Below are 14,002 nucleotides of genomic sequence, written 5' to 3' on the forward strand. Positions count from 1 at the left end.
TTCTTTTATATTAAGTGGAGGCTCTGTAAGATCTGCTGAATCTGCAAGACCTGAAAAACACAGGATATGTGTGTCTGACTTCAGTGCCTGCACTTAAATAACCCACATTGTCTGGCTATTGTTAAACTCCGAACAGCAAGATAATGATCTCACTGCCCATTCGAATCTACCTCGTAAAAACCAAGTGGGTAACAAAGGAAAAAAGTATACCTATAGAAATTCTACAGAAAGGACCCTTCATAGGTTGTCCTGAATTTGAACAACAGAGTATTTTTTTGGCTCTGTGGGCACTGACTTCCAAACAGCTGATCCAAGATTGGAAGGGGGTGGGGGGAAGTTGGAACATGCTTAATTTATAAAACAGAAGTAGAAGCCACATGTCCAATATAAACAAGTTCCAGGGTTCTGCTCTTGGATGTGCCAGACAATAACACAATGCAACAGTTGTGTTTTAAATGGTTAAAGGTGCCTTCTTTTCAGGTGAAATCCAATTGTGAGTATGTTTTATAAAGAACTCCAGTTTGGCAAAATATTTGTTTATGAACAACTTATGTCACATACAAATCCTTTCCAGTGTCCTGCAGAGAACTATGTGCTACTGCAGAAAAATCTTCTACAGACCTACACGACTTCCAGTACGAACAGGTCTCATTACACTGGACCTGAGTACCACCTCCATACTAAAAGGAAGACAGTTTGTGGAAAGAGAATTCTGTGCAGTTTCTGATTTTTCACTAAATGCCCGAAGTTTTCACCCTGTAGAACAGGCAGTCCCTGAACACTGTATTCTGTGAACGATGCTGAGTGGAACAGCCATGCTGTAGTTTGGATATTTTTTTGTTAATTGCCCTCTGCTCAACTACAGTAAGATCACAGATTGGGCAGGCTGGCAACTCACTGTCTTAATCTCAGCAAAATGTCATTTCTAATGAACTGTGGAAGTCACAAATTGATTCACATTTCTTCCTGTAAACTTTTTTCCCCTAGTTTATTGACCGTGTTTCAGTGCAACACAACCATTCAAAGCAATGAGCATTCAAAGCAATGCTCATTTATCTTTTAAACATATTGGCATCTTCCTCTTCCCTCCTCACTCAGCAAAAGCAAAGAGAGGAATAGTGGGGAAAAATATGGAAAGAGAATATTTAGCTATGCTGATTATACCTGTTTCAAAGACAACAGTGAAGAGGGAAAAGAAGACAATATTTTTCATAGTAGACCCTCTCTCCATCACATAAGTACAGTTTTGCTTTAAAGGCTTTTTAGCTACAATACCTAAACTCTGTAGATGTTTATTAGAAGCTTTATTTCTGTGACCTCTGCATTATTATTATCTCTGTATAGATTGGGGAGAAAAGGGAAGGAAGGGAAGCCTTTCACAGAAAAACCTGAGAAGGTTTTACTGAGGTTTAGTTCTCTCTAGCAGCTAATACTACTCAAGTGCATGCTAAATAGCCTCGTCAGCTACCTGGATTCTCCACGGTATCAATTTAACTCTAACTCTTTTGCAGCTGAATCCTATTATTTGATCCTGAACCAGACAGTTAAAAGGAGTGAGGAGTAGCTCTGCCTTTCTTTCTGACTTCACTCCTTTTGGGAAATGTAAGTTTTAAATCTTGCTTACTCATTTTAGAAATTCCTGCCCTGTGCTTATTTCAAATATTTTAACATTGAGAGACTTATAGCATATATATATATATATATATTGCTTACTTGTTATCCTCAGTTAGTATAGTCTGTTAGATCTAGACAGGATCAATACTGTTAATTTTATTCTTTGGAATTGCATGTTAGGTTGAGGACTTAAGCAGGGCTGTAAATGAAGCTGGTTTATGTTTTCAACCGACTCACTTTTTTAATGTGTTGAAACTTTGTTAGAGGAAGTAAGAAAGGAGTTGCAGAGCTCTTTCAGAGCAAACAAAAACAATGCTTTGCAGTTCTGTGTTGTCCTTAAAAATACAGGCTTATTAAAAGCCACTTAAGACAATCAGTTTTCAGAGAAATGCAGGAGAGGCTGCTGAACTATTTAACACTGAGAAAGACAACTGTTTCGTAAGGCTGGTATTTGAAGCTGTCCTGAAGCTATCACCTGATCCCATCTCACAGGAAAACCTTAGAGAAAATATTTTGATGCACTCAGTAAAGAGAGGAGGTGGAAGGCTGTAGAAGAGCGTTATGGGACACAACAGCCTAGAGTCACCCTGGAGCTTTTCGATAATCTGGGTGTATGCTAACGATAGTGAGCTAGGCATGCAGAGCCAGGCAGCTGCTTCTAACTTTTAACACAAGAAGTCAAAGATAGGAGGCCTAGCCACTGAAACTGAAATTGCTGAGGAACATGCAGAGCGCCAAATTCATTTAGTCTGTACTCTTGCCTGTGGGAAATCAGCATCAGGGGTAAAGGCCTTTCCAGTTTCCTCTGGCATCCTGTTCCAAGGGAGTGCAGCTTTCCATTCAATCCTGGCATCCAGAGCAGCCCAACTTGGCAGCTCAGGGGATGGACTGAACCAGTGGTACTCGCTCATTTCATCCTGCTCTGCACAAAAGCAATCTGCAGCCCTATTTTCCTCTGCTGTCTTGCGTGGCACAGGAGACATTAGATCAAGCTTCTCCTGCAAAGGCTTGGGTCTTCACAAACACTGCCTGCTTGCCACACACATGCATATATACTCCTTCTAGAGTCACTGTGTGCCTACAGACCACATTTTTTATCTAACTTGCTAAGTTTCTGGTAATTGCCAGGTACTAAAATGGGGGAGAAACTTTATTTCACTGATAGGTTAAGCAGCTTCTTCACATGCACACAGGTAGCATATTGATTCAGAACAACTTCGAAGAAGTTGTGCTTTACCACTGTGTTTTGAATAAACGTAGTCAGAGCAAGTCAGATGTACTAGAACTGAAAGTGAAAAGCAGGCTCCTGTTTCAGATATATTATCCTTACTTTCACATAAAGTCCTCTTTACCAACCTGAATACAGGCCAAATACTACGCCAGTTTGTCCAGCCTAATAGTTATGCTGTTGTCACAGTGCGGTCTGATTGCTTTATTTCTCAGACTGCTTTCAAATACCAAATACATCATGAATTTCTCCATCTTTGCACGCTCATGTTACAAAGGCATCAGAAAAAAATTTTGCTTAGGGAAACAAGATACAATTGAGGGGAAAAGGGGTACATAAGTTAGTTTTTAACTTTTTTTTTCATATGAGTTCATTAGTGTTGTCCTCAAAAATGTGATTATAGAGATTTAATGTAAAGAAATGGAAATTTCCTTACAAGTGAATGGAAGTGAGTCAGTCTTTTCTACCTAATTCAATTCAGCTAACATCTCATGAATAAGAGTTAGACTAAAAAGAACAAAAGATACCAAATAACACATCCTCCGTAACTGCAAGGTTAAGCAGGCTGAATACACGGCTGCCCAAGTTCACTGTGCCAGCTAGAGACCAACAAAGGTCTTTACCACCATCTCTTGGATGAGTCCTAACCTGACACCTATGAGCAAGGGCAATATAATTAGGATGGCCACTTCTTCCTGTGCCCCGACAGCCATACAGAAGTCAGACAGTTTAGCAACAGTACAGAGAAGCCACTCCTAAGCCACCTGGCCCCCAAGTTTGTTTCACTGCAAGACCCTACCGTAGCAGGACTCCAGACTGAGACTGGTGTTCACATCTCCTTAGCTTATGCTAATTTGTGCAAACACATTCAGTTCTGATGACTGAAGAGCTGTTTCTGTGTTATGATGTAGTGCTTTGTGAGAAGAAAGAGTGAGTTTAGAAGGACATTTCAATGGAATTAAATGAAGGTTTATTTTGTGCTTCCTCTGCATTCACGATGGCGTGCTAATGAAGATGTCTAAAAGTCTGAGAAGTCACAGTGATTTGGGGGAGGTGGAGGGGGCTACAATACATAGATTCTTGTGAGCTCTGCCCAAAATCCAGTCAGTTTTTCTCAACATATAAATACATAGTATAATGCAATATGCTGGGGCTCTCTGCAGCCTCTCAGAACGCAGTGATCGTGGACAATGCTCGTAAAGAGCTTGTGGCCTGCAGATGACTATTAGGCTCTGCACTGTCTCTCTCACCACTACTGCATCAAAAATTGGTTTCCGGTGACACCAGGGAATTTCCAAACCTTCCTAGCGACCCTGTGCTGAAAACCTGCTTAGAGGAAGGAGAACTTTGTCATGTAAATGGTTTATCTGATTTTCTGAAAGTCCTTTGTGTTTAGGAATTGTGGGCAGGATTTTGAAAACTGGTGTGCCAAGTGAAGTTTTTGTATCAATGGGATCAATATGGCTTGGGACAAAAAAGGTGCTGCATCCGTGGATCACAACACAGCTTTTGGGGTCCACAGAAACCTCAATGGAAAAGAATCGGGACTTGACATCTACCCAATGATACTAAATATAACCTTCTGGTAAACATTAAAACTTCAAGGGCTTTGTGGCTGGTGATCACATAGAACTCCAGGATATGCAGTGAGAAAGTAGAGTGGAAAACATAAACGTGAAAATAAATGTAGGGGGAGGGGAAGGGTTTGAAAGCTGCTAGAGAGAACAGCAAAGATTTTGGTGACCAATTTTTTCTGCCTGGTTCAAGGGTTTGTCAATTGATGAAGCCTTCATGAGGCTGAGATAGCTTAGCCACTAGTGTACCAAACACAAGAACTATGGATTGCTGTAGCACATTGTGTTCTAATAGAGAACTTCATTCTAAACCACTGCATTCAGAGCAAGGACCTAAGGACAAAAGGCAGATGCTGCTTCCTTGGCTGTTCTATCTTGTTTCTTCTGCTCTGAATAGGATAATTGGCATTTTCTGCACGATGGTTCTTGCTTTGGACATTTGAGCACCAAAGTCATAGAATAGGTTGGAAGGGACTCTTAAAGGTCATCTAGTCCAACCCAACTCTGGCTGTAACTATCAGGACTTCACACAGGGCACTCAGCAGCTGGAAAACAGTACCTTATCAATGTGGGCTAGATTTGACCCACTAGTACTTGGAAGGCTTCGTATCTCCTTGCCCCACCATAACCTCAATGATCTAGTCTATCCTTCCTCCAAACATAGAGCAAAGCTTTTTGTTTCTGAGCACAGTAGCAGACAAGGACAAGCAAGTTTCTAAAGCAGGTCATAAACTGCACTATTCAAATATTTCTAGCACTATCACCAGTATCTTCTAGCCTGCAGTACTGTTCTTAGCCTTCAGTTCACCCCTAAATACCAGCTCAGCTAGTCATACAGCACATGGAAGAAATTCCACTCCATAGCAGAAGTTTTGCATTGTTTCTTAGTAAACAGGTTTGGGAGTCACTGGGGGTAGCTGTTTAAAGCACCTTTTCATGTGTACCTGGAGCACTTTCACCACTGCTTGGTGAGGTGGAGAGCCATCACCCTGTCCATTTGACAGACAGGCAGACTGATGTGTACATGTCACTTAACCAGTTCAGGACCACTGGGAAGCAGAAGAGACGTGAACCTCTTGTTCTAAATTAGTAAAAGCCATTATGTGTTTTGTAAAAACAAACATTTGCCAGTCCTGGAGGTCACAGCTTGTTCTGTTAGCTTAACTCCTAGTGTCATGTAAACTTTTTTTCAAGCCTGTCACGATTTATTTTAAAGGAAGAAAACAATGCACACACCTTAGAAAACGTTCTGCAAGAGGGGTAAGAGGCATTTAAGCCTCTTTAAAACTAAATCCAAACGGAGACAGACCTGTTGCCAGTGAGGAGGGAAACTTGGCAGCTTTGTTTAAAGCTTCCCAGACAGACAGTGCAGACGCAAGGAAACAAAGAAGCTGTAGTCCCCAAGGGTCCTGCCACTCCCCGGGCAAGACCAGTCCCTTCCCTGCTTTTCCTCTAGCTCTCCCAGACACGCACACGCTCTCTTCTCTCAGTGCCGTTAGCTACAGCAATAACAATTCAGCCCTACAGCCTTGGAAAAAAATTACAGGAAATGAAGAGTTAAAAAAAGGAAAAAAAAAAACAAAAAAAAAAACAACCCAGAGAGGCTGGAGGCTTGCCAGCGTCCCCGAATGACTCGGCCGGAGCGACACTCCCCATCGGCCCTGCCCGCCCCCTCCTCCCCCCGCAGGGCGGGCACGGCCCTGCCCGCGACAGGCGCTCCCCGGCTCGCTCTCCGCTCGGTTTGGGAGCCCAAGAGCGTTGCTAAATTTATCGTTCACTTTTAGGACAACGGCAAAGTGCCAGAAATAAGAAAGCAGAATAAAATTAATGGAGCCAGTTCCCTGCGCGGCATGTGGAAGCAGCTTATCGGCACAGCCCCCGAGGAGGCGAAAAGCAGCCGCGCAGCGCAGAGCGGGGCGGGCGGCCCGGGCGCCGGGAACACGCCGTTCCTTTGGCTGCGCCACGGGGAATTGTCCCTCCGTGTGCCCGAACCTGATGGGGCTTTCGTCTCTCCCACACGGAGCAAAACGTACCCTCAGTTTGGAAGGGCTCTTGCTTTATCTCGGGGGGCAGCAATAAAGCCGAAGGCACACTGAAGAGGTAGGGCTGGTGTGGGTGAGGTGCCGCCTCTGAGCTAGAACTGTTCGAGTCGCTAAGTCGCGTTTAGTTCTGAGGATCTTTTTCTTAATGCTCTTCATAAGTGAACTGACCACAGATCTTAGAAAACTAATTTGTTGTCTGAAATTACTCGGTGGAACAGCTTGCGCAAGCCTGCTCCCGTCAGTGTGATGCCTTGCTATACGCACCATGAGCAGTGCCTTCAGCAGGGATCGATCCCCTCAATTTTTGGCACTCCCCATCTAACTGGAAGCCATCCTGTTCCCCAGCACCAGGCAGGGGCATGAGGTCTGGCAAGTCATGAGGCCTGTTTCAAAATGGCCCTCCTAATACATAAACTTTCATAGTGCTTGCAAGACTTCAATTTTTTTTTCTATGTGTGTCTCATAAATTACAACAGCAACAAAAAAGTGGTCAGATAAGTCTTCACTGGGAAGGAAATACTGATCAGAACAAGATGGTGTTTGCACTCAAATGTTTTTTGAGATCAGTTTTACCCATCTGCCAAAAACTTTTTTTGAGACTGCCCATGTCCTCCTCTTTCTACGCTTACGATAAATGTCTCGTGACTCATGTTCAGGCTCTCGGCTGCCTTCCTGCCTCCTCTAGCTCTCACACGAGGGTCTGCTGAAGAAAACAGACACTTCAGGTGTCTCTAGAACACTTGATTTTAAAGTACCATGAGTACACATGGGAAATGGCAAGCTGGTATAAAGGCAGTGACAGGAGCATGGGGTAGGAAAAGGTAGATGGGGGAGGGTAGGAAGCATTGGAGAGGGAAGTAGAAGATGTACCGAACAAGAAGGCTAGCAGCTAAAAATTATAGCTTGGTACAATCCACACAGACGACCCACATGCCATTCCCTGTGGCATTAAGTAATAAAAATGGGCAAAATTAGCTTTGAATCTATGCCCAGTATGGGCTTCTTCCCAGAGGGGTTTTGTTGTTGTTTGGTTTTCCCGAGCTTGAGTTCTGAGAGGTGAAACCATAATGGTGGCCAAATACAAGTTCGTTTGGTTTTGTTTTTTCAACATTCACTTAAATTACCAAGCTGTAACAAATAAATCTTTGGCTGGATTGTAACTAACCTGTGTGGGTCCTTAGATGAGCTTTAAGATGGGAAGATTTGCCATAAACTTTTTCGCACCCCGCATACTGGCATTTGTGCTTTTTCTGGGGTGATCCAGGGTCAGTCCAGCTTCTCGTGCGTTTGTTCTTTTGTCTGGGGCTTGGCTCCGTTACTGCAGCCAGGCTAGTAGGTGTGGCTGCTCTTCCTCCTCCACGCTTGCCAGCCGAAGACGCACTTTCTTCCCCAAACTCCTGAGGAGCAACAGAAATGTGTACTTGTTCTGCAATATCAGAAGTCTCAGTTTTTTGTGTCCTCAGAGCAGGTGAGTTTGGGACATGCTGGTTCAGATCTGCTAAAATGCCAGCTACCACAAGTAGTGATGATCCATTGTCTTTCCCGATTTCTCTGACTTCCCGCTTCTCTTCTCCATTTGATGAAGGAGGTATTGCTGCACCAGGCTGGGGATCAGGCTCCTCTTTGGGATTATGGATTACAGCACGATTGGACATAGAAACGAGGCACTCCGCTGCAAAATGATCCACACATGCTGCTGTTGCCATTTTTCTGAAGTTTAAAAAAGTAAATCCAAACAGAAGAGGGAAGGAAAAAAAATATGCAAAACACCACAACACTGCTTTTTCCCTTTTTAAAAAGATGTGAGCAGACTTTTCCCTCTCTTATTTCTTAGGATCTCTTTGTAGAAGTACAGGCTGATTTAGCAGGCGTCAAAACCACACTTTGTTCCTGACGATCACAGCCAGCTTGTCCCTAAATCAGGGGGGGAAAAAAAAAAAAAGGCGTTGGAAGTCCAATGGAAGAGAAAAAGAAGAGCAGACAGATCCTGGCGCGGGCTGCTTGTTGCTCGGAGCGTCAACTACTGCGCGTTCGCCGGGAAGGCGGCAGAACGCTGGCGCGGCCCCCCCAGCCCTTCCATCGCCTTGTGACAGCACAACCCGCTCTCCCCGCTACCGCTCCGCGGAGCCGCTCGGACCCCGCGCGGGGGCGTGGCCTCGGAAAACATCTGGGCCTGACGTCACCGCCCAGCCACATCCTGCGCCGCGCAGGTCGGCGGGCGCGCGAGCAGGGCGCGGCCCGCGCGCGCGCGCGCGGGCTGGGCGGCAGCCCGCAAATGAAAGGAAGCGGCCGATTGGCTGGCGCGGGAGTGGGGGGGGGGGGGGTGCCCCCTCCGCGTCCCCGGGCCGCGGGAGCCCGGGCCGTTCCCGCCGGGGGAACGTTAGCGATTCGGGGCGCGCCGCCGTGGGGCCTGCACTGCTAGGGACAGCTCAGCAGGCGCCGAGCTGTTAAAAGGAAGAGATTTTAAAAAAAATTAAAAATTGTGAGGTGATACAAGCGACAAGAAAGGGCGAGATCACACCGTGTGGTCACGTGCGCATTTTAATAGGTACTGACAGGTTTAACAAACGGCCAGGGAATACACTTGGAGTCGCCTTCCTGTCAAAACTCCCCTCCCTATAGCACTCTGCTGCCTCTAAGTTATGTACAAGTACAAATTACTTGCTTTCCATTATTCTCCTCAGCTGCAAAAGGTACAGCTCAGCCCGTTTTATAGACGCGAATGCACGGGTTGCGTGCGTGGCTAACTTGCCACGGAAAAGTAAAAAAGTAAAGTAAAAAAACGCATCTGAATTCAGATCTGACAGCACTTAGTCTGTGGTGCTTCTCACCTTTTGTTGGAACATGGCTTTAAAATACGGGGACGTAGATTTAGAGTTTATATAAGGAAAAAAAAATTTTACACTGAGGGTGGTGGAGCAGTGGCCCAGGTTGCCCAGAGAGGCGGTGGATGCCCCATCCCTGGAAACATTCCAGGCCAGGCTGGCCGGGGCTCTGAGCAACCTGATCTGGTTGGAGATGTCCCTGCTCCTGGCAGGGGGTTGGGCTGGGTGGGCTTTGAAGGTCCCTGCCAACCCAAACTGTTCTGTGATTCTATGTTTCTCAAGACTAATTCCTGTGAAATTCCTGTCTTTAGGACAGATGGACCTTTTCTCTGAGACAGATGATGGTCAGAAAGGAGAAGCCTTTCTTTCTGGATGGAAAGTTTTGGAGTTTGAGGGAGTGTGAGAGGAACTGAACATCTGTTGCAGAAACTCAAACACTTTTAGTGTTAGGTTGAACAAAAAATTGGTTTCATACACATGAAAATGTATATTCAGGAGCAACATCTGCTTATGCTACCACTGCACTTTATGAAAAAAAACACACAACTTTTCCCTTCTGGGTCAGGCTCATAAGTAGCCAGTGTCTACCGCAGTGCTTCGTGTCTGCTTTCTTTGATAGGGCAGCCCGTAGTGCTACGTGGGACTTGAGTCACTGCAGGAAAGGGAGGAATAAGGCATATCACCAGTGCGGGAGGATGTGGTTTAATGCTGAATCGAGCCAGATCATTTTGATGCAAGCATATCATACCACTTGTTCTGCTGAGCATCTCTACAGGAAACGTCTACATAGTTCCAAATAAAACGATTGCACTGGGGACTTACCTATTTCTTCCTAGATGAAAAAAGAATTCTAGGGAAAACATTTTATTAAAAATTTTAGTTGAGTTCAAGCTCAACCTCTTCCTTGGTCTTAAACAGGCCTACCTGGCAGTTCTTTAGAATTAGTAGTAGTCTCAGAGCAGAAACGCTGCACCTCTCCCAGTCTGAGGGGAAACGTGGGCCGTTTTCAGGGGAGCGAGGAAAGGGCAGAGTTTAGGCAGGAGTTCTCAGTCCTCACCCCAACCTCACGGGCTGTTATTAGGGAACGGACAGGACAACGGACACCAGGACGATCCTGGCTGCCAACCCCCAGCAGCGATGGGGGGGTGTCCAGAGGCACCCGGCCACCCCTGTGCCCCCACCCCAGGCAGCCCCCTCAGCACGGCCATGCCTCTCTCCTACCGCCTCTCCTCGCCACTGCCTCGTCCCGCAACATTCCTCCGCAGCTTCTGCCGGCCCAGCTGTGTAGCAGCAGCTGCTCCAGAGCCTCCCGTGGCTCCAAGGGCCACTGAGGCCCGGCCCTGGCCAGGGGAGAGGTGCTGGCAGCGACTGCAGTGAGGCCCGAGAATTCCCGCCCCAGCACAGCTCACTGTCTGCAGTTGCAGGGACAGAGCCCTCCAGAGCACCGGGAGCTGTGATTGGCTGCTCTGCCCCTTCTGGAACCTTCCAGAGACAGCCAGCCAATCAGAGCGGATCTTACATGCTGTGTGAGGCTTTCCTTAATGGAGGGTTTTCTGGGCTCTGCCCTGGCAGTGAGGTGTCTGTCGCTGTGGGGGTTATTTGGATGATAATCTGATGTAGCTTATGTTTTTTATTTTATCATGTGAGCGGATGGGACACAGCTCACGACATTCCTGGAGTCTTTGGCCAGAGGAGAGAGGTGCTGCGTGGTGTGTACAGCCGGGCCCACGGGCAGCAGGCAGACCATGAGGAGGTAATGGCTGGCTGTAGCCAGTGTCGGGGAGAAGTCCTAACTTTCTTTTTCTGCAGATGTCTTAGGTTAAAACCTTGTCCTCCTAGCAGCTCCTGTTATATGGGAGTGCCTTTCACGTGAAATTAGTGGCCCTAACCAAGTCCCCAGTGAGCTTCATGAACTCTGTAGCAGTTCTGCAATTCTGTGGTTGAGAGCTTCTTTCAATACCAGCCTGGAAACATGACACTGGCTGTGCTCTGCGTGGGCAGGGGCAGGCGGCTGAGGCGAGGGGGCCCGGAGGAGGTTTGTTTTGATGAGAACTTACTCCTTTTTTGGTTGGATGAACCCCTTGGGTATGGCTTCTTTATTTGGGAGAGAGCAATGTTGTGGAGGCTACTGGTAACAGAAAGGCTTTTTAATATGAAAGACAAGTTAGTCATGTTCGGCGGATGGGTATGTAGCTGAGGTAGGGTTCATGTATTAAATCATTACTTTTAAATCATGACTGAATGAAAACAGGCCTCTGGCTTTCTAGTAGCTGACAGAAGTAAAAAATTGCCCTGTCTTGCACACTGTCAGTATGAAAGAGTCACTGTCTCTTTGCACATACAAGAGCAGAGTGTAGTAAGTGTGTTTGCCATCATTACATTAGATCAGCAGTACAAAAAGATCTTATGGAAAATCACTAGCCAAAATACTGTGTCCATTTATCAACTCTTTCTTGTAATGATAAATATAAAATATATTTTACCTGCCTATTTGTTCATAGTTATTATTTATTGTGTATTTATTTTCTCTGAGCAAGTGGAAAAGTGAATTTCTATAAGTACACAGTAAATCTTAAATTCATTTCTGCTGCACCTGTTGACTTGTTCTCACCAAATGAGCTGAATTATGAAACTGAGATTACCAGAAGCACTTCATAAAAATAGATCCTCCCTCCCTCTTTAATTTTCTTTGTTTGATTATGTTGTTGGTGTGTTCTTACTGCAGACATTTGTGCCACAGACTGAGGTGAGAATTTTTCCCTCTATTATAGCACTATTTTGCCATCCACTCAAGTAGTACAGCCGGAGTTTGGCAGGATTTTTAATATTTAGTGTTTGCTTAATACATAATTTAGAGGTTTTTTTAGCTACAAATACATAGCAGCAGAATGATTTTAAATCAAATCCACCCTGTTCTGCCCCTCCCAAAATAGCTCATTGTTTTAAATTACAATAATAAGAAACTGTAAAATGCTTTATGAAATTAAAATAGTTTTATGAACTGTTATTAACAAGAGCTTTAAACAGAATAGAACAAAGTCCTTATACAAATGCCAGACTTGTTTCACAGTCAGCTGATGTTTGTTTTGCGTGGCCAAAATAAATTTGAAAAATGGAGCTATAGCAAAATTTTTCACAACTGATGTAAAAACTGCTATTCCAGTTAAAAGGGTACTCTAGTATCACATCCTTATAAAGGAAATAATACTGGAAGTCTGCAACATGCAAAATTGGGTGATCTGAGGCGGGAATTTTATGAGTGGGAGATAAGAGGAATTTTATCTGAGAAAAAATTAGTTTACTATTTCCAAGAACGTGATAAGATCTAAACATGCAGTTTTATAATAGCAGACATTTCATCAGCACTTTTGCTACATGAGTTTGCTTGATAATTTCTTCTGTTTTCATACACTTCTGCTTTAGACCCAGTGAGTCAGACACGCCAGAAGTGTAAACCACAGGAGTTCTGTGGACTTCAGTGAAGTTACGTTATTTTACATCAACTCAGGAAGCTCTTTGCGAGAACAGAAAAAGTAAAAGATCATGTATTCCCTCTCTCTGTTTCAGTTCCTCCGCAGCAGCTATAAGATGAAAAGACCAAGTTTCATTTTATTTTGTCTAGGTAAATAGTTCCCTGTCTAATAAAACTGAAGAAACAAGGGGGGAAAAAAGGAAATTGAGATAGCAGCAGACATCTCTGCCTGTGTTCTTGCAGTACCTGTAGTCACAATCCTGTGTTTTAACAGAATATTAGTCTTTACTGATACTTTCCTGTGGTTGCTCCTAGTGGTTCCATGGTTGGGGGGAGGGGGGGCGGTCCTGGAAAGAGCTGTGTAGGAGTGGTTGGTTGAGTCCATAGCTGTGAGAATAAAAAGGGACAGAGTTGTAAAGCCTGCAGCCTGTAGCTTTCTTAAAGATAAGCATGCCTAATGATGTCTGTTTTGTTGATATCAGGTTAATAATAGTGCAGAGCTGGTAGAGGATAGGAAGAGAGGGAGGAAATGAAAAGGTTTCTGCCAGAGATGAGCCACTCTCTCAACTGAATGTTTGCATAGTGCTGTGTTCGTCACGGTTCCCAGTGACTTGAAACAGTGAGTATCAGGTGTTCACCCTCATCTTTGGAATCCCTTTAGCTCATTTTACTTTGGACTAATCACTGTGTTATAGCAAGTGATTGTTTGAATTCATATCAGTATCACCAGTAAACGTCCAGTTGTTAAAGACTTGGACTGTTAAAAAAAAAAAAAATTTAAAAAAATTAAGCTCTAGTGGCTTAAATTTGGCAGTACTTTTTGCAAAGGGTGGAGGAAAGGCTTGAATAGTAAAAAAGACAAGAAACCACTTGCACGTGGTGTCTGGGAGTCAGCAACTTTGACATTTCAGAAACACTGCAAGCTGCTTTGGAGAGCTGAGAAAGCACTGTAAGCTACAGTGACGGCAGCGTGCTGTGTCACTGAGCTTCCTGGGCTGGCTGTGACAGGAATAAAAAATGCCAGAGTAGTGCCCAAACTATTGTCTTGCCATCTTTCTAGCTCAGTTGAATCCAGGAATGTTGGAAATTTCGTTAAATTGCTTTTGCAAACTACCTCATTTGATTTTAAGTGTAATTTGATGGCTTCCGTTGATGGACAGAGACTTCTGAATTCTTGAGTATTGTTCTTCGTCCGTGCTAACGTTAGAGAGGTGCACACAGAATGGCAGAAGGCCATTATTTGGATG

The 14,002-nt window shown here is 44.7% G+C and overlaps 1 protein-coding gene across 2 annotated transcripts in view; it reads right to left on the bottom strand.

The window, feature by feature from the left end:
* The window catches only part of KLF13 (KLF transcription factor 13), a 34,984-nt gene extending 26,422 nt beyond the window's left edge, over positions 1–8,562 (bottom strand). For both annotated transcript variants that reach the window (XR_015259881.1, XM_086757178.1), the window contains exon 1: positions 7,624–8,562. Coding sequence is in view for 1 of the 2 variants with exons in the window: in XM_086757178.1 (XP_086613304.1) it covers positions 7,624–8,164 (541 nt within the window). In the remaining variant the exon portion in view is untranslated. The remainder of the gene's footprint in view (positions 1–7,623) is intronic.
* Positions 8,563–14,002: the final 5,440 nt, after the last annotated feature.

This window comes from Chlamydotis macqueenii, chromosome 12, assembly GCF_036417535.1.
Source record: "Chlamydotis macqueenii isolate bChlMac1 chromosome 12, bChlMac1.mat, whole genome shotgun sequence".
Lineage (NCBI taxonomy): Eukaryota > Metazoa > Chordata > Aves > Otidiformes > Otididae > Chlamydotis > Chlamydotis macqueenii.